The 21,838-nt window shown below is 54.1% G+C and overlaps 1 protein-coding gene across 3 annotated transcripts in view; it reads right to left on the minus strand.

Annotated features, from left to right (window-relative positions):
* SLC13A3 (solute carrier family 13 member 3) overlaps positions 1-12,337 on the minus strand; it is a 66,244-nt gene extending 53,907 nt beyond the window's left edge. For all 3 annotated transcript variants that reach the window (XM_079127950.1, XM_079127949.1, XM_079127948.1), the window contains exon 1: positions 12,193-12,337. In XM_079127950.1, the coding sequence (XP_078984076.1) occupies positions 12,193-12,303 (111 nt within the window). In that variant the 5' untranslated portion in view covers positions 12,304-12,337. The remainder of the gene's footprint in view (positions 1-12,192) is intronic.
* Between the last annotated feature and the right edge of the window lie 9,501 nt (positions 12,338-21,838).

The raw sequence follows: 21,838 nt of genomic DNA on the forward strand, positions 1-21,838 counted from the left end.
CGAAACCCTGTCCAAAGGCATCGGATGGGAAGCCCTGGGAGCCCATTTCTCTGTGGTGGGGACCAGGGTCAGGCCTGGAGGGACTGCGGTGAGGACTGAGGAGGGGCCCCACTGTTCCTGAACATTCTCCACGAGCCCACTGCAGGCCCTTTGTACTTGCTGCTCCCGCTGCCTGGAAGGCCCTTCTGCTCTGACGCTCAGGGCTCCTCTGCCTCCTTCAGGCCTTTGCCCGAAGGTCCTTTCCCAGTGGATCCTTCCCGACTACACAACTGCGCGGCCTCTATCCCTGGCGTCCTGCACAGCTCTCTGCCGTTCCCTCTCCACTCAGCATCATGCGACCTGCTGCAGATCAGACTCATTTTCCCGTTTGTTTTTGCTTTATGTCTCCCTCCAGAATGTCAGCTGCACTGGGCAATGACCCGCGACTGCAGTTCACGGCACGTGCCCGGCAAGAGCAGCTGGTGCCAGTAGGTGCTCGGTTAGTGGTTCTGACTGATGCCTCGGTCACTTGTGAACAGTGCACTGTAGAAAGGTCCTTTCTTATTCCACATCCCTTTGGGACATGCTTATTAAGCACCTACTGTGTGCTGAGTACAGGACTCCGACGGACGTGAGCATGGCAGACTTCACTATTCAGAGCTCTTCTCTGTTGGCTAGGTTCCTGGACTGCTCGCCACGCCCTGTGAGGCATGTAGGCCCATGTGGCAGATGAGGAAGCTGAGGCTGGCGATGGCGGCCCTTGCTTCTCCACAAAGAGCCACACCTGAGCTCCCCCTGGGCTGCTGGGACCGCATCCTGTGCCCTCTGGGATGGCTCTGCCTGCCCTGAGATCATGATTCACTACCATTTGCCACCATCCCACCCAGCCCAGCTGGTCCCTGCTGCTGAGGCCCGGCCTGGGGGTCTCCAGCCCCACTTGACAATGAGCCTCGCAGTCCCTCGTTTCTCCCCGGGGCTCAGGGATTTGGGCCAAGAATAAGAAGGATGGGGACTTTCCCCGAGGCTTCCTCTGGATAAACACTGTGCCACCCCGCCTTTCCCGCACCTCTCACGGGGGAGGAGCGGAGTCTGAGAGCCCAAGACCCACGGAGCCAGGCGAGGAAGCTGGAGGCTCTGGAACAAGCTCACCCGACCCCCGAGGAGCAGGCCCAGGACACCAGATGCCAGGCTCATGTGCACAGCAAGTGACAATGCCAGTAATGCAGCCACCAGCTGCAGCCCTGGGCACTTCAGGCGCATGGACGAACCTTTTCAATGTCTCTGGAGCAGCCACCAATGTTCCCATTTTACAGAAAAGGAAACCAAGACACAGAGAGGCTAAGTAACTTGCCCAAGGTCATGCAGCCAGGGAGCCTAGAATCCGCCTGATGGGCACTCGCATGATGCTGCTCCCGCCCCAGGAAGCCAGCCTGGGGGACACGGCCCCCTGGAAAGCAGGCCCCTTCTCCAGAGAAGGAAAGCCTGGATCTGGAGGAAGCCCAGGCCACAGCAAGGAGAGCAGCAGCAGCAGGAAAAGGCGGGTCTCCCAGGCCGACAGCACCTCAGGACAGGCCTCGGGCTCCGCTGATCCCCAGCAGAGGTGGCCACAGGCAGGGCCCCAGGTCAGCCTCTGCCAGAGCAGAGAAGGCCCTCCGGGCTTCCTCCTCAGTAAGCACAGCACCCCTGCCGGGATCGACGTGGCACCCACGCCAGCCAGCTCTTCGGGCTGGTCCAGCCTTTCCAGAGAAACCAACAGGGCGAGAAGTGGCTGAAGGAGTGGCAGGACTCTCCTGCACTCTGTCCCCGCTCAGGCCCCAGGGCTCCAGCTCCCAGTGCCTGTCCGGAGAGAAAGGTACCAGGGGACGCCCAGGCTGTGGGTGGTGGGAACAGGCCTGCCTTTGTGATTTCCCCACCAAGGGGAAGGCGCTGTCCAGAGGGCAGGGGCAGAGGGCAGGCAGAGCCCGCAGCTGGGCTCCGAGCAAGCCTGGAGGGCTCCCCCTTCCCAGGCCTTCCCTTCCGCCCTCCGCTGCCAGCTGTGCGCCCCAGGCAGGCACCCTCTCTGCAAAGCGGGTCCACTGTGCTGCCCCCAGGCAGCTGGTGAGGTCGGAGGCAGCAGCGCCTCCTCCCTGGGTCCTGGCATCCTCTGCAGTTGGGGGTCAGCAGCACCCCAGCCTCCACCCACCGGATCCCGGGAGCACCCACCCCGGTTGTAACAATCACAATGGTCTCGGATGTTGCCAGATGTTTCCTGGAACCACCGTGCTTGAGAACACTGACCGGGGCATCGTCCGTAAGGCCTGGGGCCCAGCAGACACTGGTCCCTGGGCGGCGGGCGGCAGGAGCTCTCTGCGAGCACCCCGGTTACTACGCTACGTCCTTCAGCGGTGAGGAAGCGGAGGCTGAGGGAGGAGAAGGCCCAGGGTCCCGCGGCTGGTGAAAGGCCAGGACTTGAGCCCAGACTCCTCCTGCAGCGCCTGAGCCCTCGCTCCCGTGCTCCTGCTCCAGGCCCGGTGGCGGCCTCCTCTGGAAGCCTCTTGACCACCCGCCCAGGCCAGCCCAGGAGCAGCCTAGCCTTCAATGAGGCCCGATGCCAGGCCCAGCCCTCCTGCGGCGGCTATGGTCTCACCTCTCTGAGCCTCGGCCTCTTCGTCTGTCAAAGGGGTCCATCGCCCCTGGACCTGCAGCGTGATGCGTGGGGCTGAGAAGACGGATGTTTGCATTCCAGCTCGGCCACCTTCCAGCCGTGGGGGCCTGGGCGAGCGAGCGGACCCCTCTGTGCCTCGGTTTCTCCACCTGCAATCCTCAGGTGTGGATAATAACACCCTGCCCCACTGAGCCAGGACAAGGTTAAGCCAACTGACAAGGGGGCTTAGAGCCACACCCGGCCCCAGGAAGGTCCAGCGAGGTGTTAGCGGCCATGCGCACGGAGTCTCTCTGGGACCGGAGGAGAGGCAGGGACAGGGTCCATGGCCAGGGCATCGGCTAGTTGGGTTGCCCTGCAATGTCTCTACCCAGACGGGGTCTCTCCCCTCACGTGGAAACTCAGGGACAAGTGGACAGAGTGAAGCGCCTGGTGACACACAGACAGTAGCAGAGCTGTGGCCCCTCACCGGGCACCACTCTGGGCAGGGCACTGCCCAGCTGCCCCAGCAGACGTGTTTCATTATGCACACTTCACAGCAGAGGGGACACCGAGGCTCAGGGGCAGCCTGGCCCCGCGGCTCCAAGACCCTGACTTGTCTCCGCCCGCGAGAGCGCGTGCCTGGACTCAGTCAGCCGGGCCGGGCCCGCCTGAGCTGGTGCTGACTTTGTGTCTTCAGGCCTGGGGGCGTCGAACGCCCTGCTCCTCAGTCCAGAGGGCACTGTCCCGTGGAGGCGGGTCAGGAAACACGATCTTGCACCCCGCCGCTTCGCAGGAACCACGAGGGCCTGTTTACACACCTGCAGGAGCAGGAGAGCGGAGAGCTGGCCGGGCCTTCGCAGCACAGGCTCGGTGTGCCCGCTCCGGAGGGGCCACCGGCCAAAGCTGCAGGGAGAACTCAGAGGGGGCCCAGCTGGCAGCTCTGGGACCACTGGCCCCACTGGGAGAGGGCCAAGAAGGTCCCTCCAGGCCCCCTCTCCCAGCTGAAGAGAAAAGAAGCTGAGAACACGGACTTCAGCCCCAATGATCCACTACTGGGGCTGCCGTCTGGGTTTTGGCGAGCACGTGCATTCTGAAACCAGAACCTGGGTTCAAATTCAGATTCTTCCAGGCAACGCGTGTTCACTGAGCACCTACTGCATTTAGACACTGCTCTAGGTCCTGGGGATGCTGTGGTGGGCCCTGCCCTTAGGCTGCCCACAGCCTCATGGGAGGGAGAGGCAGAAAAGTGAACAGAGAATTGCTTATTTCAGACTGGGAATAAATGCCCTGAAGGCAATAAAACAGGAAGATGCTTTAGCGAGAGCTTTGTGAAGGGAGGAGGGCAAGTGTGCTGGTGAAGGAGGCTGGGAGGAGCTGAGACCCAAATGAGCAGAGGGCACCAGCCACAGAAGGTAGAAGGCAAGGATATTCCAGGGAAGAGCACATGCAAAGGCCCTGAGGCAGCAGAGGTCTTGGCCCATCTGAAGAACCAAAAGGCGGAAGCATAGTAAGAAAAGAGCGTAGGAGACTGAGCTAATCGTGTTTCTAGTTCTGTATCTGATGCTCGGACACCCTGGAGGCCCCACGCCCCCCAGGGCTGGCCGGTTCCCAGGGACTATAACCCACTGCCGTTGCTGTCAAAGGCAAACCCACAAGCCAGGGCCCCAAGTCCTGCATTCCAGGACTTTTTCCACCTGCCCTCGTCACCCCAGGACCAGGTAGCAGTCAGTCATGGAAGCCCTGTGGACAGCCCTGTGGACAGTGCTCACAGGGCCCGCCCTGAGCCTGCTTGCCCAGCCTCCAGCCTCTGCTCCCTGCCACGGACACCACACTGGGCTCTCGGCCACCCTGCTTGGTGGGTGCATTGCCACCTGTCTGCAGGGATCTGAGTATGGCCAACACCTCCCTCGGGACGGTCACAGCCACATCGTGTGCTCCCTACCTGTGAACACCTCCCAGTAACTCCGAGGCAGAGACCAGGTGGGCTTGGTGGGCAGCCGCCAGAGTGTGTGGGGCCCTGGGGGCCACCAGCCTGCCTTCCATTCTAAAGCTCACCACCGGCGGGGACCTGGAGTCCCTTCCGCTGCCCTGACCCTGGATTGCTCCCAGGGGCTACCTCGTCGAATGCAGTAAGGATCAGCTACATCGCACACAAGGAACCAGCGCTCTGTGCGCTTAGTAGGCACTGAACGGTGGTAGCCTTGGCCAGCCTCTGCCCTCCGGGTCAGCGTCCTAGAAGTGCGCCTCTGCGCTGGGGGACGCCTTCCTCCCTCCTTTTGCCCCCGCAGTTCCAGAAGCTCTTTATCCAATCCCCAAGCGCAGCCAGTCGGAGGTGGGGAGGCGCTGTGGTTGCCAGCAGACCCAGAGCACCATCGTGAGCCCACAGCTGTCCCTGTCCCTGGCTCGGCCCCTCTCCCAGCTCGTGAGTTAGCTTCCGGTTGTTCTCAGAGTGCGCGGGTTCAGCATCTCTGTGCAGGAGGCAAGGGACTGTGGAGTCAGCTGGGAGACCAGCCCACAGCTGCCCTCTGCCCTCTACCCTCTGCCCTCTGCCCTTGGATTCCTCACAGGGCAAATGCAGAAACAAAACAAAGCAAAACAAGCCCGGCATGGTGGTGCACACCTGTAATCTCAGTGACTCAGGAGGCTGAGGCAGGAGGATCCCAAGTTCAAGGCCAGTCTCAGCAACATAGTGAGGCCTTAAATAATTTGATGAGACCTTGTCTCTAAATAAAATATAAAAAGGGCCAGGAATGTGCCCTGCGGTTAAGTGCCCCTGGGGTCAATCCCCAGAAATAAAACCCAGGGCTGGGGATGTGGCTCAGGGGTCAAGCAGCCCTGGGGTCAATCCCAGGACCAACAACGACAACAACACAAACAAAAATCAAAACAAAGCGAATGCGGACGAGCACGGCAGCTTCTTCCTGGGGAAGGAAATGCGTGCCGAGAACGCCGTCCACCACCCAGCTCCCCTCACTATGTAACACACATTTATTGAGCACCAGCTGTGTGCCTGGCACTGTGATGATGCTGACAAAAGACAAAAGAATCCCTGCCCTCGCCGAGCTGGCACCCCAGGGAGACATGAACAGCTGACGGATGCACGGCCAGGCGCTGAAAAAGGCCCGGAGAAAAACAGGGCAGAGAATGGAAAGCCTTTGCCATTTCCCCTTTTTGATGGGTCTACAGAGAGGGCAGGGAAGGCCATTGAGGGGGTGAGTTTTCAGCTGAGATGAACCAAGTGAGGGAGCAAGACTTCCAGACATCGGGGGACGCGGTTCAGACAAGGAAAAGGCAAGTGCAAAGGCCCTGGGGTGACAGCAAGCTCGGGATGTTTAAGGAACTGTAGGAAGGTCACACTGGCAGGAGTGGGGGAGTGATGGGAGATGGGATCGGGCTCCTCATAAGCGATCAGTAAATACTCACTTCTCGGCCCTTGATGAGCACCCAACCAGCTGCAGAGAAACGAGGGAACCCAGGCCAGGCGTGGGGTGCCTGCCTGTGATCCCAGCAACCCCAGAGGCCAAGGCAGGAAAATCAGAATTTCAAAGCCAGCTGGGTCAACCTAGCAAGGCCCTATCTCAGAAAAACATCCAAGGGCTGGGTGTGGCTCAGCAGTACCCACGTGCCCAGCGCGTCCAGGCCCTGGATTCTGTCCCCAGCTCGAAAGAAATGAGAGAACTAGATCTCAAGCCCTCCCGCCTGGTCAAGAAGTTCCACACTGGAGACTAAGTGAACCGTCACCAGACTCGGGCACAGTGACCAGGTGCCGTGGGGGGTGTTCCCTGGGCGGGGACAGGAGGCCCCACCTGTGCCCTGGGCCATGCTCCAGGAAGGCGCCTCCTTCCAGCCTGGGCTTCCTCTTCATGGTGGTTAAACTCGGATGACCCCCACGTTCTAAGGCAACCGTGGCAGGTGCCGTCCACCGCAGGCGAGTGCTGATGTCAGGTGCCAGGACGTCACCAAGCGCCTCCAGCACAAACCGGCCTTGTCCCCACACCACAGCTGGACCCCGGCTCGGCCCAGTCCCCAAGGAGGAAACGAGGCTCGGAACTGACCACTGGACGCAGCTCTTCCCTCGGAACGCTCCAGTATCCCTTGTCCCCCAAACCAGTTTCAACACCTCCTCCCAGCAGAAAAAAATGTGTCACGTCGTATGGCCCAAGAAGCGACCCGTGTGTCTCTGAGATAGGTGTGTTTCAAATACGTACTTCTTTATTTATGCATCACAACATCCTGGAGGAAAGACTGTGGATATGTCCATTTTTTCAGATGGGGAAATGGATTCAGAGAGGTACAGACATTCTTCCCGAATCACACAGCTCGCCAGGGCCGGGGCCAGAGACCAACTCATCCAAAGCCATCCAAAACCTGGGCCTGTTTCCAGGAGGCAGGCTCTCTCCTGAACACGAGTTTGCATCCCAGGAACAAGGGCCCACGTGACGGGGCACGTCTGTGACCAAGTAGTGGCCAGGAATTCAGGGCCAGGAGTGGGGCTCGCCTTCCCGAGCCCTGCCTGTTCACTTCCTGCGCCTCTTCCCGTTGCGTTCTGCCAAGGCAAGATTCGAAACGGCAAGGGTTAGCCAGCAGCTTGGGTCGGAAGCTGGAAATCAGCCTCACCAGGCTGTCCAGCGCCAGCCGGGAGGCGCTCCCAGAAGCTCCAGCAGAGGGTCCGTCCTGCCGACGGTCAGCCATCTGCGCCGTCAGCGGGTCCCTCCTGGCGCTGACTCCTGCTGCCCACTTCCGTGAGGACCCTGGCGATTGCATCAGGTCCTCCCAGACCGTGCACAACAGTCTCCCCCACAGGGTCACATCCACGAGGTCCTTCTTTCCACGCGAGGTGACGGGCCAGGTGGGACCTGGCCACCCTGGGAGCTGGGCAGGCACCCGACCTCCGGCGTCCCCAGCCGAGTCCAACACTGGGGTGTAAGAGACCAGCCCCAGAGGCCGCAGGTGCCTGGGGAAGAGCGGTGGGGACGTGGAGGCCACCTCCGCCACCCTCCCTCCCCTCCCCTCCAAGACGAAGCCCGGTGCTCTCCACCACTCCTGCCCTTCGCCCACAAGGGGGCTCGGGCGGCACGACACTGGGTGTTTGCTCCTTTGTCATCCACATCCTGGCTTTTGAACAAGATGCCAACGGAAAATCTCCTTTTTAATTTGGTGTATTCACATGATTTTAAAGGAGGGAGGACAGCGAGGGGTTCGTGTTTTTTAAAAAAAGGTAAAAAACAATAATGTCACTGAGTACTTGAGTGGTACGGGGCTCTAGCAAAAGTGGCGTGGGGGGTACACGGAAGATGGAGACCAGCCGGACTCGGCTCCGCGAGGCCAGTGTCCTGCCTGAGCTCGCTGCGGTTTGATGAGATGATACGCGTTCAGAGCCCCAGGTGGTATCTGGTCAGAGAGGTCCCTTGCTCCACGCGGCAGGACTTCCAGTTTTTTCTGGGAAACTGGCATGAGGGCCTCTCAGAACCCCAGCTGTCCTGTCCTCCAAACTCCAGGACGAAGAGGAGGAGGGGTGGCTGACTGAAGGAAAACTGAGCAGCTGTGTGACCTCAGGAACATGGCTTAACTTCTCTGTGCCTCACTTTCCTCACCTGTGAAAACGATGAGGCGATCATCGTTGCTACTTCTTAAGGTCGTGAAGAGAAAATGAGCTGAAGTGTGAAGCCCAGTAACACCCAGTGATGTGGGGCAGAGTGTGTGGTGATCGTCATCTCCCCTTGCACGGCGGGCACGGCTTTGTACGATACCGTCTCTGAATTCTTATAACAGCCCTTTGAGCAGCTGAGAATCTGCCCACTTCACAGGCGAGGAAACTGAGGCTCAGAAACTCAGTCTCCAGCTCAGGAGACGCCCCCTTTCATCATTTCAGAGCCAAGATGAACCTGCGTCCACCCCAGGCCCAGGCCCCAGCGCTCTCCCCGCTGTGACTCCTCAGAGACCCCATTTCCTCATCTGTGGGATGGGAGCTCACTTCTGATTTCAAAGCCGCTGAACTAGGGACAAAATGACGCTTTTCCTGGTCACACCTGCTGAGAATTAGGCAGATGTGAGAAAGTGAGCCCCGACCTCCTAGGAACACTACCAGCCTCCGCAAAGAGCACCAGCCCAGAACGAGCCTGCTGAGAGTCTCACCGACACCTTTGTGCAAATTGAAAGAGGCCCTTCCTCAGGTGGATCCAGCCAGCACCAAGCACAGCGTGGCACGTGGTACAGGTCGTCAGCCTCGCTGGCCTTGGCAAGGCCCCTTGATCAGTGTACAACCTGCACAACATCCTGGAGCGGCCCTGCCTAGCACATCTCGACTCCTCCTACTCGGAGCATCCTTAGAGTCACCTGGGAGCACCTGCTGTTAAGGACTCATCTTGGCCAAATGGTCAGCAAGGTTTCATTCACTCTCTGGATACAAGGCAGGAAAAGGAACTAGACTTTGCAAACTCATGGGCTAGGGCTTATTTGCAAGCCTGTTTTAAGTCCCTCCTTGCCCACTCCCCAAGACCCATGTTGTCCAGGGCCACCCCCAAACCTCCCACTCCCAAGATGGTCATACTTGAAACACTTGGAGTCAGCAGCATCCTGACGTCCTGAGCCCCTCGCACTCTTTACGGTAAGAGCCGGGATCCCCAGGGGGCTGGGAATTCCAGCTGCTGCATCCAGGGCCACGGCTCACTCCTTAACTCCCTGCTGGCCACGTCCAGGCCAGAGGACATAATGCAAGAACACCTCCCTCGCCCGTGCTGGGCCTGACCTAGCTCCCTGCAGACCAGCCCCTCTGCACCACACCTGCTCTGAGAAGTCACAGAGCTGGGAGAGCAGGCCTCCGTGAAGGACAGTCCCTCCTCAATACCGCCCAGCAAACAGCAAGTGCGGGCCTCTCAAACTTCCTTCCCGATCTGATATCTGGTATTTATCAAATGTCTGTAGAAGCCAGGTGCGGTGGCACAGGCCTGTAATCCCAGCAGCTCAGGAGGCTGAGGCAGGAGGATCATGAGTTCAAAGCCAGCCTCAGCAACTTAGAGAGACCCTGTCTTTGAAAAAAATATAAAAAGGGCTGGGGATGCGGATCTGTGGTAGAGAACACCCCTGGGTTCAATCCCCAGGACCATAAAAGCAAAACAAAACAAAAAAAGCCTTTGTAGGAACCCAGATGTACAATACAGCCTGCGCTGGTGGGTCCAGATGTCCAAGCAGCTGCTTAGAGACTTACAAGTGGCAACCTGACGTGGGGGTGAAGCCCGGCGGCCCACGTTTGCAGAGCCAGAATATTCTTAAGTTAGGTCACCAGCCTTTGGTGAGGCTATCACGGGGCGGGTCCAGTTAAGACGACAAGAACTGTCTGGTGGCTGCCTGTGCATAGGGAACCTGGGCTTGCGATAAAAACAGCAATGTTCTCTAAGGACACGCTTACTCACATGGTGCGCTAGAGTGAGAAAACGCCAGTTCTTAATATCCACGAATGTATGCGGGGAGGGGGCTTCAGTATGTCACCAGACATTCTGAAGGACGCTAAGCCTCGCCACGCCAAGCAGACAGACCTTCCTCCTGGGAGAAGGTTCTGGTTTATCAGTCACTTAAAGAGGCATCCAGGGTCAGACAGAGGGTCCCCTCCAGGGAACTGCAGGGAACAGCAGTGGTTCCTATTTAATTTTAACTAAGGAGAGTGTATGAAACAGAGTGGTTGAAAGTACAGACTCTGCATTCTGGCTTTGGACCAGCTGTGTGACTTTGGGCAAGTTACCCAACCTTGCTGAGCTTCCATTTCCTCACATGTCAAACAGGGACTCACAAAGCAGCTGCCTCCTTGGTTTCTGTGGACATCACATGGGACAGTGCGTGAGGAGCTTTGTCTGGCATGGGGCCAGAAGAGTAAGAGCTCAGCATTCGAGAAGCGTCCCTTCTCGCACGGGGTGGCTGTACTGCGCTCACTGTCACCTTCCCCGCCACCCACTCGTGTGTCCATCAGCCTTGGGGCAGGGGTTCCCTGCAAAGCTAATGAGCTTTAAACTTCAGGGCTCCCCCAGCCCCATGCTGAATTCTCTTTGTAAATGTGCATTATTTTTCTTCAAGAGACCCCCAGAGTTGGTATAAGCCTCGGACCCCCTGACACGTGGGCCTCCTGCTGGGTCACCGTCTTGCCTGAGGGCAAAGCAGGGACAGGTGAGAAGCCCTGTGGGGGTTTCGTCTCCTCTTCCCCAGTCTGCCAGGGGCCTCGGGGACGGCAGTACAGGCTCAGCCTGCTGCCCTCCCAGGCAGGTCCCAGCAGCCTCAGCCAGTGCTCCCAGAAGACAGGGAGGCGATCACCGCACTTTGAAGATCAGGAAAGTGAGACCCGAGGAAGAAAGGAGCTGGGCTCAAGAGCCACAGGTCAGAAAGTCGCCAGGACAGGCTGGCTCTGGCCAAGGTGACCTCGTTCTTGCTCTATCATTTATTTTCTCTCTTCCACGTCAGGAAAGTCCAGGAGCTAAGGCAATCCACACTACGGAACTTGCTTGTGCACTGCCCTGGGTCCCCGGGGCACCGCCAGGCGCCACCACCTTACTCCTATGCCCAGGGAGGGCCGCTTCCTCCCAGCAGCTCCCCTGGTCTCCCGGCTCAGTGCTGGGCAATGCACCGCGACAACACCTTCTCTGTGCTTTAAGTGTTGTGGACACTTAACATCTCACTTGATGTCCCACTGAGGGGTGGTGAAGCCACTTCTTGGAGTTGGAACTTTGTCTTCCACAATGCCCCCCATGGGTTGGGCACTGGCATGGGACCCAGTAGGGGCCCAGAGTACCATCTCCTTCCAGCCCCCAGCCTGTTGATTTCCTCTTGATGCTCTGACCTCGGCTGCAGCCTTTGATCTTCTAGAGGTTGCTTTCCTTGGAAGTCTGGGGACAAGCCAGGGGTCAGATCCCTATGCAGTCACTGGCTGTGTGACTCTGAGCAGGTCGCTTCTCTCTGGGCCTTAGTTTCCACCTCTGGAAAGTGGGGCAAATAATCCTCCACCTCTGGGGGCCACTGAAAGGATTTTAAGATGACACAAAAAAGGCACTCATCAAATCCAAGCTGTCCCTGTCACCAACGGACCTGGCGCAACGAAAGACCAGCAAACTTGTATTAGGCACTTACTGTGCACCAGGAGAAAGACCAGCAAGCTTGTATTAGGCACTTACTGTGCACCAGGCTTAGTTGGAAGGGATCTGCGCATATCGCCTCATTTAAATTCACCACTAAGCTACAGGCTGACACTACCACACCCCTGTTTTTACAGACGTTAACTCGAGAGGGTTTAAGTCCCTTACCCGGGGCCACCCAACTTGGCGCTCCTTAAGCGCTCATCATGACTGCGGAGGGAAACGTGCACCCCAGCACTGCCAAGCCCGTTAGAGTTCAAGGAGAGAAAGCGTCCCCGTGGCACTGGAAAGATCCTGAAGGTCGAGTGGGCACACTGGGCGAGGAATACACTGGGAAGGGGAGCGGGCGTCCCCAGAGGTCCGAGGCGCCGCGGGGAGCGGATCGCCAGCGCCACGACAACCTGTCGGGACGGGACGGAGCGCGGCGGGAGGAGAGGGCCGCGCGGGCGGGCCGGGCGCAGGCGGAGGCGTTACCTTGGGCGGCAGGGCGAAGACCACCGGCAGCAGCGCCAGCGGCGTGAGCAGCAGCACCAGCAGCCGCCGCGCGCTCCACACCTTCTTGGCCAGGGCCGCCAGCGCCGCCATCCGCGCGATCCCCGGCGCACTGGCCGGCCCCGACTGCCCCGCGGGGCCCGGGCGCCGGCTTAAAGCCCGGGGGAGGGTCCGGGGAGGGGACTGCGCCGCCCGCGTCCCGCCCTCCCTCTCCTCCGCCCCGCGGCCGGCCGGTGGAAGAGCCCGGCAAGTCGGGGAAAGTTTGGCCCCGGAGCCGGGGACAGGGACCTGGCGTGCGGGCGCCTGGCCTCGGGCTTCGCAGCGGTGTCCCGGGACGGCTGGTTAACCTCTCCCCGCCCGGGGTGCTCGCTGGGGAAACGGGCCACAAGCTCGGCGCGAGGACCACCCGGGTTCAAATCCTGGCTCTGCCACCGCTCCCGGGGGCCCGGGCCACGGCCTCGGAGCCTCAGTTCACCCGCCCTGCAAGCGGAGCGACGAGAAGGTCTCTGCCAGGTGCCAGGCGCGTGGGACGTTCCAGGGAGACCGCGAGGGCGAGGCGCTCAGGCAGCGCCTGGCGGAGCGGGCGCGCGGTGCGGGTGCTCATTGCCCCGCGTCTTTTTTTCCATTTTCTCCCAAAGTTGGGCGAGTGACCTGCAGGTTGGAACCCAGAAGGCTTTTCCTTCCTCTTGGATAAATGCGCAAGGAGAGCAATGGCTGGGTCGCCCGGTAGTTGCATGCTTCGTTTTATAACGGGCAAAACTGTCTCCCAAAGCGGCTGTTCGGTGAGACTGTCCCTCAGCAGTTCCTAAATAATCCCGTTTCTTCATATCCCGCCGCATTGGGCGTCTGCTAGGGATGTGCTGTATCCCACTGTGGTTTTAATCTCTATCTCCCTAATGGTTACGGACGTTTAGCATCTTTCCAAGTGCGAATTTACCAACCGGATGTCTTCCTCGGTGAGCTCTCTTCTGTCCTTGGCCAATTTTCTCGGTTTCTTTGACTTTTTGCTGTTGAGTTTTTTGAGAGTTCTTTGCGTATTCTAGGTACCAGTCCTTTGTCAGACTCCTCTCAGTCCTCTGTCGATCTCTTAACAGGCTTCCGCAAACACCTTAAAGTTTGATGTGTTCACATTTAAACTTCCCTTTGGGGATCATGCTGTTGCTGTCAAATGCTTTGCCAAGTCCTAGATCAGGGAGGCCCCCCCCCACCCCGTTTTTTCCTGGAAGATTTGTATCTCTGCAACTTGTTCTCATTCATTCATAACTTCCCTGTCCCCCATCCTCCAGCCTCTGGCACCCGCCCCCCAACTTTGTCTCTATGAATTTGGTCTAGATATCAGACATAAGCGGCATCATAGCACATTTGTCCTTCTGTAATGGGTCTATTTCGCTTAACGTGTGCTCAAGTTTCACCCATGTTGTATCTTGTCAGAATTTTTTTTTTTTTTTTTGGCTGAATAAAATTCCATTGCATGCATGCACCATGTTTTGTCGTTGGTCCATTCGTTGGTTGACAGACAATGCTTCCACCTTTTGGCAATTACAAATAATGCTGCTAGGGACATGGGTGTGCAAGTATCTAGCTGAGTCTCTACTTTCCCAGACTGGAATTGCCGATTGCATTAGAATTCTTTGCTCATTTCTGGAGGAAAGGCCATCTTGTTTTCCATAGCAGCGGCACCGCTTTCTATTCCTGCCAACAGTGCACCCGAGTTCAATGTCACTGCATCTTCACCAGGGTCTCTTTTCCAGGGTTTCCCCCCTACAGTGGCCATACTGATGGGTGTGAGTGGTATCTCGTGACTGTGTGCATTTCCCTGATGCACACAGATGTCACTGATACTGAGCATCTTCTCAAGTGCTTATTGACCATCTCTACAGCTTCTCTGGAGGAGCGTCCTCTGCACGTGGGTGGTTGTTTTTTTCTGTTTGTTTTTTGTTGTCTGCATGTCCTTTTCGCTGCCAGGCGAGGTGTTACATATACATAAGTTAGCATAGCCTACTGGTGTCATTTGCCAGGTTCAGGGAAACGTAGAAACCTTATCTTTACATTTCTTTGCCTTGTCCTATTTACAATATTGTTTTTAATATTTATATACATTCAGAACCACATCAGTGTTATACTTTTTGCTTCAATTGTCAAATATAATTTAGAAAACTCAAGATGCTACTATATTAATATAGCTGCATTAGCTTTCTTATGCTTAATGTTTACATATCTTTTGTAGCTTTTTTTTTACTGTCAACCTATGTATGCTCTTAGATTTATAATGTTTCTTGTATGTAGTATACAGATGGACTTTGCTTTTAGATCCCATCTGACATTCCTGTGCTGCCCCCACCCTTTTTATTTATTTATTTATTTTTTTAGTACTGGGGATGGTATCCAGGGACACTCTATCACTGAGCTACAGTCCTAGCCATTTTTATTTTCCATTTAGGTTCTTTCTAAGTTGCTGAGGCTGGCCTTGAACTTGTATTCCTCCTGTCTTGACAGATGTGCACCACTGCACCAAGCTTGCAATTTTTAATTGGAGCGTTTAGTCCGTTTACATTTAATGTAATTATTTTTCTGGTTGGATTTAAGTGCCTTCTTTTGCTATTTGTTTTTTATTTATTCTCTGTGTTATTTGTTCTTCCGTTTCTTCTCTCTTGTCTTCTTTTGTACCAACTGAATATACTTTTTGGTATTCCATTTATTTCCTATATTGTTATTATTTTGCCTTTCTTCTGTATTATCATTTTAGTGATTATTCTAGAGATTACAACATGCCTCTTTACCACAGTCTACCTTCCAATGATAATGTTTTGTTTTAGGAAGAGCATGAGAACCTGGCAACCGGACCGTTCCACTTCCCACTTCCCTCTCACTCCTTGGATTCTCCTCATCTTCTTAAAGTTATATATTGTATAAGCCCAGTGGTGTGCTGAAGTTAGCCATGAGTGATGATTGCTAAATTTGAAAAAAAAAATTACAAGCCAGCTGTAGAACTGATGATAACTTGAAATCACCCATTATGGGAATACTTACATTACAATAATAATAAAGGGCTGTAAATAAGGACATTTTTTTTCCTTCAGAGAGCTACTTGTTAAACATTTACCAGAACCCCACTGTATAAATTGCACAATATGTTGGGTTTCGTTTTTGTTTTTTGGTGCTGGGGACTGAACCCAGGGGTGCTTAACTACTGAGCCACATCCACAGTCCCCTCCACAGCTTTTTTTTAAGTCTTGAGACAGGGTCTTGATAAGCTGCCTAGGGCCTTGCCACATTGCTGAGGATGACCTTGAACTTGTGATCCCCTGCCTCCATTGTTATATTTTTTAACAGTCTATAATCTTTTAAAGATATGTATAAATTAAAATGAAGGTACTTTTAAAATGGCCTTTTGTATTTCCCAGGATGTTCACCCTATCTCTTCATTCCTTCCTGAAGATCCAGGATCGTTTCTCTTAGAAGCTGGCGTTCCTTTCCTCTGACCACTTTTTATAGTGCTGATCTGTGAAGATGAATTCCCTCTGCCTTTGTTTTTCTGAAAGTATCTTTATTTCTGTATTTGTGTTTGAAGTTGTTTTCATTGGATATAAAGTGAAGTAACTTCCACTGTGAGGGTGGACCAGTTTGGGGATTTTTCTTTCAGCACTTTCAGGATGTTTTTTAGTTTACATTGTTTCTGGTAAGAAATCACCTACCATTTGTATCACAGTTCCCCTTTAGGATCTTTACTCTGGCTGTTTGTAAGATCTCTGTATTTTTGGCTTTGCAGAATTTTGGTAGTAATGGGCTGGGGTGTACTTTCCTTCGTACTTATTTCCTCGGAGTTTGCTAAGTTTTTTGGATCTGTGTGTTGGTGTCTTTCATCAGTTTTGAAATATGCCCAGTGATTATGTCTTCAAATACTTCTTTTGCCCATTCTCTCTCCTCTCCTTCTAGAACTTCAATTATACTTATGTTAGATGATTTAGTATACTATCTCAAAAATTTCAGGTTAGGTATTCTATATTTTTTCACTGTGCTTCAGTCTGAGCATTTTCATTAATTCTTCTTATAATTTCCATGTTTCTGGTGAAATTTTCCACTTATTAATGCATGCTGTTCTTTAGATAATTATTCTGTAATAGTTTTTTTTTTAATGTCTTTGAGAATTTAAAAATCTGAACAATTCTTGGTCTACTTCTATTGATTCTTTTCTCTCCTGACTATCACATTTTATTGCTTTCTCTGTGTTTGTTGATCTTTGGGTGTATAGGGGACATTTTATGGAAAGGAACGATAGAGAATGAAGTAGATAATATTTACCTCCAGAAAGGGATACTCCCCTTTTCTGGGAAAAGACAGCATGGACTTCATCTGATCTGTCCTTGAGCTGGTTTCAGCTTTTGGTGTCATTTTAGTTCAGCTCTAAGTGAGGGAGGAAGCAGAATGCCTCCTTCAGTAGAACTTGGTAGACTTGAGATCTGAGTACTGGAGAGATTTCTAGACTGTCTTGGCTCAGCAATAGAGTTGCCTGGTTTTGGAATGGTGGGTTCTTTCCATTCCACTAAGGCAAACTGGCTATGTTTTTAGTTTGTTTTGTTTGGGTGATTAGGAAGTTATCTCTTCTTACAAATCCTGTCCCCCATTTCCTTCACCTAGGAAGATTTTTCTAGCCCGGCTGTCATTCATCTGGCCTTTGGAGTGTTGTGACCCACATACTGTGAAGGCCTGGCATGCCTCATATGTCTTTCTCTTAGTGACACCACCCTCCCTCGGTGTGTGGTGGCTAAAACACAGAGTGCCCAGGAGGGGAGGGCGGCACTGGATTCTTCTCTCTCACTCCCAATACTTTGTATGTATCATGTCGGCTCTCCTGTCCTGCTTCCCACCCCACTTTTGGCACCTTGCATACAAGGGAGGCCCCCCGGACCTGTCCCGTAGGTGTGGCATCCCTGGACCTGGTGGCTGTGATTAAGACCGTTCTGCAAATGCCTTTCCATGCTCATCTACAGGGCCTCTCCCAAGTAGCCCTGGACACTGGGCCACATCAACAGCATGAGCAGCTGCTCAGACTCTTCCCTCCTGTGAGGATCTTGGCCTTTCCTCTTAAAATTTAGTTCCTTCAGGTTTCTTTGTTCACAATTCTCTATTTGTTTTTTAAAACTATGGTTTTATAGCTTATAAAACCTTTTTTGGGGGAGGTGGGGGGGGCAAAAGTTTAGAGTAGGAGAAACATTATCTTTTAACTTCCTGTATCAGAACCTGAAGTGGAACTCTGTCACAGAAGAGCGATGACAAAAGCTTGTTTCTAATAAGGCCATCAGACACTAAGCGTATCAAAGTACCAGGACCATCAGGTTGGCTCCTGCCAAGAAGAACCTGAAAGAACATTTCATTCAGGAAAAACTCAAGTGTTTCAATGTTAAATCCACATAGAATATAGAGACTTAGAGCTTCTGATGTAACCAAGGCAACCTATGTAAGAAGGAGCTGAGCATGCTGCTCAAACTTGAGCCACCAGGAATGACAAGCAGGCCGAGACTCAGCCTGCAGACTGCGTGTTTGAGTGAGTGCCCCTTTACTTTGGAGTCTGGATAAGAGGACCACATGCCCAGGAGGATATCTATGTAGCATTGCATCCAGGAAGGGGTAAAAATTAGAACCTCGGAATGTTCTAAAAAGTATGAACACGGAATAGAGTAAATGCTACAAGTTCAGAACTTTGGCAACTGCTCTCTTGATACCTGAGGCTGGAGACTGGGAGTCAGCCTCCAGGTGAGACACACAAACCGCTGACAATGCTAACAGCGTGAGGGCTGGGGACCCTGCTGCTTCGCTTTGTTGAATGCTCAGAATTAAAGTCATAACTCCCATATCTAATAAATGCATATAGCCATTCCTTGGTATCTATGGGGATGGGCCCCAGGACACCCCAACAGTATCAAAATCCTTGGTAGTCACAAGTTTTATCACCAGTAACAATGCTTGAACTGTTCCAAAGAATCAGCTTTACAAAAATTTGTCATCTGTTTGTATTGTTGAAGGGAATTTAATCAAGTTTGCCATCCACGTGGAATGCCCCGGGAATGTCGGCTTTCCCTCTTGTTAGTCATGAATCACAACAGCAGCACCGGAGCACTTATTCTGTGCCAGGCACTGTCTGAAGAACACCATGCAATTTAGCCCACTGAACTCGTAAAGGACCCTAGAAATAGGTCCTCACAGATCCCATTCTGCAGAGGAGGAAACTGAAATACAGAGAGCTCAAAGATCTGATCCAAGTACACAGAGCTATCAAGTGGAGAGTCAGATCTCCACAGTGCAGCCCAGAGTCCACGTGCTTGACCACCGCACAGCAGTGACTCCGTACGGTCGGCCCGTTTCCACGGGCTCCCCATCTGCTCACTCAACCAACCACAGGGAGAAAAGACCTGAAAAATTGCTGCCTCTTTACTGAGCCTGTAGATTTTTTCTTGTTATTATTACCTAAACAATATAGTGTAATGACTATTGACATAGAATTTACATTATATTAGGCTCATATGCAATGTAGAAATGATTTAAAGTGTGAAGTTATGTCGTTCTGCCTGAGGGACTGGAGCCTCTGTGGACTTGTACTTTGTGAGGACCTGCCAGACTCTTCCACCAATAGCGTGCCAGGGTTCCAGTTTCTCCACGTCCTCGCCAGAACTTGTGATGACTTGTCTTTTTCATTGTGGCCATCATGTTGGGATTGGGAAGTCCCTCTGGCTGAGGCGATGTTGGCTGGGCACAGGGCAGCAGTGGCGAAGTGATGCGCTCCTGGGTGTGTTTCTGGTAGAGCCACGGGCCCTGCTGAAGGCCTGCAAGATGAGCGAGAGGCCCTGCTAGTCCATCAAGTGAGGTGAAGTGTTTCTCAGGGGGTGGGAGGCAGCCTGGTGAGGACGCGCGAGTGAGTTTATGTTGTTCAGTACGACTGTGTTGGTCAGCTTCTTATCACTGTGACAAAAATACCAACATGAACAACTTAAAAGAGGAAGTTTATTTGGGTTCATGGTTTCTGAGGTCTCAATCCATGGTTAGCCAACTCCACTGCTCTGGGCCTGAGGCCATCAGAACATCACGGCAGAAGGGCGAGGAGGAGGAAAGCTGGTGTGCAGAGAGAGAAAGAGGTGCGCAGGTGCCAGGGACAAAAAACAAACCCCAAAGGCATACCACCCCCCCGCAGGGACCTGCTTCCTCCAGCCACACACCCCCCACCTACAGTTACCACCCAGGAACCCACTCAAATCATTAACCCATGGATGAGGTTAGCGTTCTCATAATCTAATTATTTCACCTCTGAACGCTGCTAGGGTGGATTCCGTGTTTCCAAAACATGAGCTTGGTGGGGGACACATTCTATCCAGACCACAACAACATTATATAATAACATCAAATCACAGAAATGAACTGGGTCTCCTTAACTGGTTTTCCTTAACTCTCCGGCACTCTGTGGAGAGGGTCTCAGCTGGGTGTAAGCTCCTCTGCAAATCTTCCCTCATAACCCAGAGAGAGTTTTATGGTCAGACGCTTTGGCATGTGCTGGAACTGGACAACCTGTGTCATTCTTATTTTATTTATTCTTATAATCTTTGACAGAGCAAGTGATTTGGGATTTTTTATTAAAGCCTATGATTTGTTTTAAACATCCTCCTTTTAAGTTCACCATGTGAAGCAAGTCAAAGGAAAATGCTCAGTAACTCATGGCAGAATTCTGACCTCAGGACGCACAGATCTGAAATTTGGGAAGCGGGGAGGTGGTGCCAGAAGGGCCCGGTCGCAGGCTAGGCGCTGGCTCCTGTGAACCCCAAGGGCAGGTTGTTCCAGCCTGTGACGAAACCCTCCCTGACCTTTCAGGTTGGAACACGACCCTGGACCATCCCCACGAGCGGCCTCATCAAAGGCGCTGGACAGCTCCGGGTGAGCCGAGGTCCTCCTTGGAGCTCTTTGGACCTGGCAGGCCGGGCGCGGAGGGTGGGTACTCCAGACTGGAACCGCTGCCCATAGGGATTTGTACAACTCCCAGCCTAGACATTGGTCCCTTCCCTAAAGTCCAGTGGAGGCAGCTGGGACAGAGGTGCATCTCACCAGGGCCCTGGCTTCCCTGTACCAGGACTAAGGGGTTAAGAGTCCATGTTTGGCCTCAGAACAGAGGTGTCGACTGGGGGCTCAAAGGTGACGGTACTACTGGTAACCGGGGCAAGCCCAGGGGTCACAGCTGCCCAGAGCCACGCGTCCGTAGCACCTGCCTGTGTCGGCTCACCTCGCCCTGTGCAGACCCACTGGTGTCACCCTTGAGTCTGCCACCCTGCCTGGAGAAAGCCACGCTGACACTCCTGGGCCACTCTGCTCGTCTCCAGGCAAGGGCCGGCCTGAGTTTCCTTCTGCGAGGAGAAGCACACGGTGCGGCTCACAGGGACGGCACGAGTACCAGCATCTGCACTTGCCCCACTGAGAGCCGGGGGTCTATGTCGCACCTCTCAAATGGGGGAGGGGCCTGTGACATTCCGATCAATAGCGAGTGCACGGTAAAGGCAGAGCTATGGGATTCTAGAGCTGAGTCACAAGGGCACAGTGCCTGCCTGGTTCACTCAGTCTTGGGACCCTTGCCCTCGAAATCCAGCCACCATATCTGAAGTTCACATTAAACCAGGCCGAAAAGCCACACAGAGAGGGCCATGGGGAGGGACCAAGCTCCACCCACAGCCAACATCAGCCATGGGCGTCGAGTGGAGGGGCCCTCGGATGACTGCAGTTCAGCCTCTGGTCTTCCAGCTGAAGCCAGATGTGCTGGAGCGGAGACAAGCCCTTGCCGCGCTGCCCTGTCCAAGTGTCTGGCCACACAACCTGTGAATCAAGAAATGGTCACCTCATGCCACTGAGTTCATGGGGCACTTTGTTGCCCAGCAATAGGTGACCATATTGTCACTATTACTTCTCTTACCAGAACTGCAGCTTCTTACATGAAGAAGAGTCTGCAAGTCACAAGGTCCCCAGTGGGGTGCTTGGCCCTTAGAAGGCTACTTGCATAAAAAGTGGCTTCAAGGCTGGACCCACTGACTTCCTTCATTTATTTCTCGCCCTTGGCAGTGAAAAGGAAGTAGATGTGGCAGGGAATTCTTAAAGAGCGGCCACGGTAGATGACGGTTCGATGGATGTTTATTTTCATCTGCTAGTAGGTTTGTCCATTGGACAGAGAGGAAACTGAGACTCAGAGAGATTAGGACATGTGTCCAAGGTCACACAGCCAGTGCATGATAGGACTGAAGTTCCCATGACACACACTGCCGCCCTCCCACCCCCACCTGAACCCCGAGCAGCGGGAAGAAGGCGCTTTTGTAGAGCTAAGGAATCTAACGCGTGCCTGACCTCCGAGGCGCGCTCTCTCCCTCTTCACCTTCCCTTCAAAGATGGTCAGGGGGACAGGGCGAGCCCTTTCATCAAGGTCTCCCAGGCCCTGAGTGCCGCTGATGGAGCCCTTCTCTGCCCGGGCCTGCTCCGTCCGTCCTGCTTCTCCCGTTCCGCCTTCAGGGCCACCCTTCCACACGGGTGCCTCATCCTCCGTGCAGAGGAGGCCCGAAGCTCAGAGATGCTTCGGACTCCAAAGCCTCACTGCTACCCAGCCGGA

This window comes from Sciurus vulgaris (genome assembly GCF_902686455.1).
Source record: "Sciurus vulgaris genome assembly, chromosome: 2".
Lineage (NCBI taxonomy): Eukaryota > Metazoa > Chordata > Mammalia > Rodentia > Sciuridae > Sciurus > Sciurus vulgaris.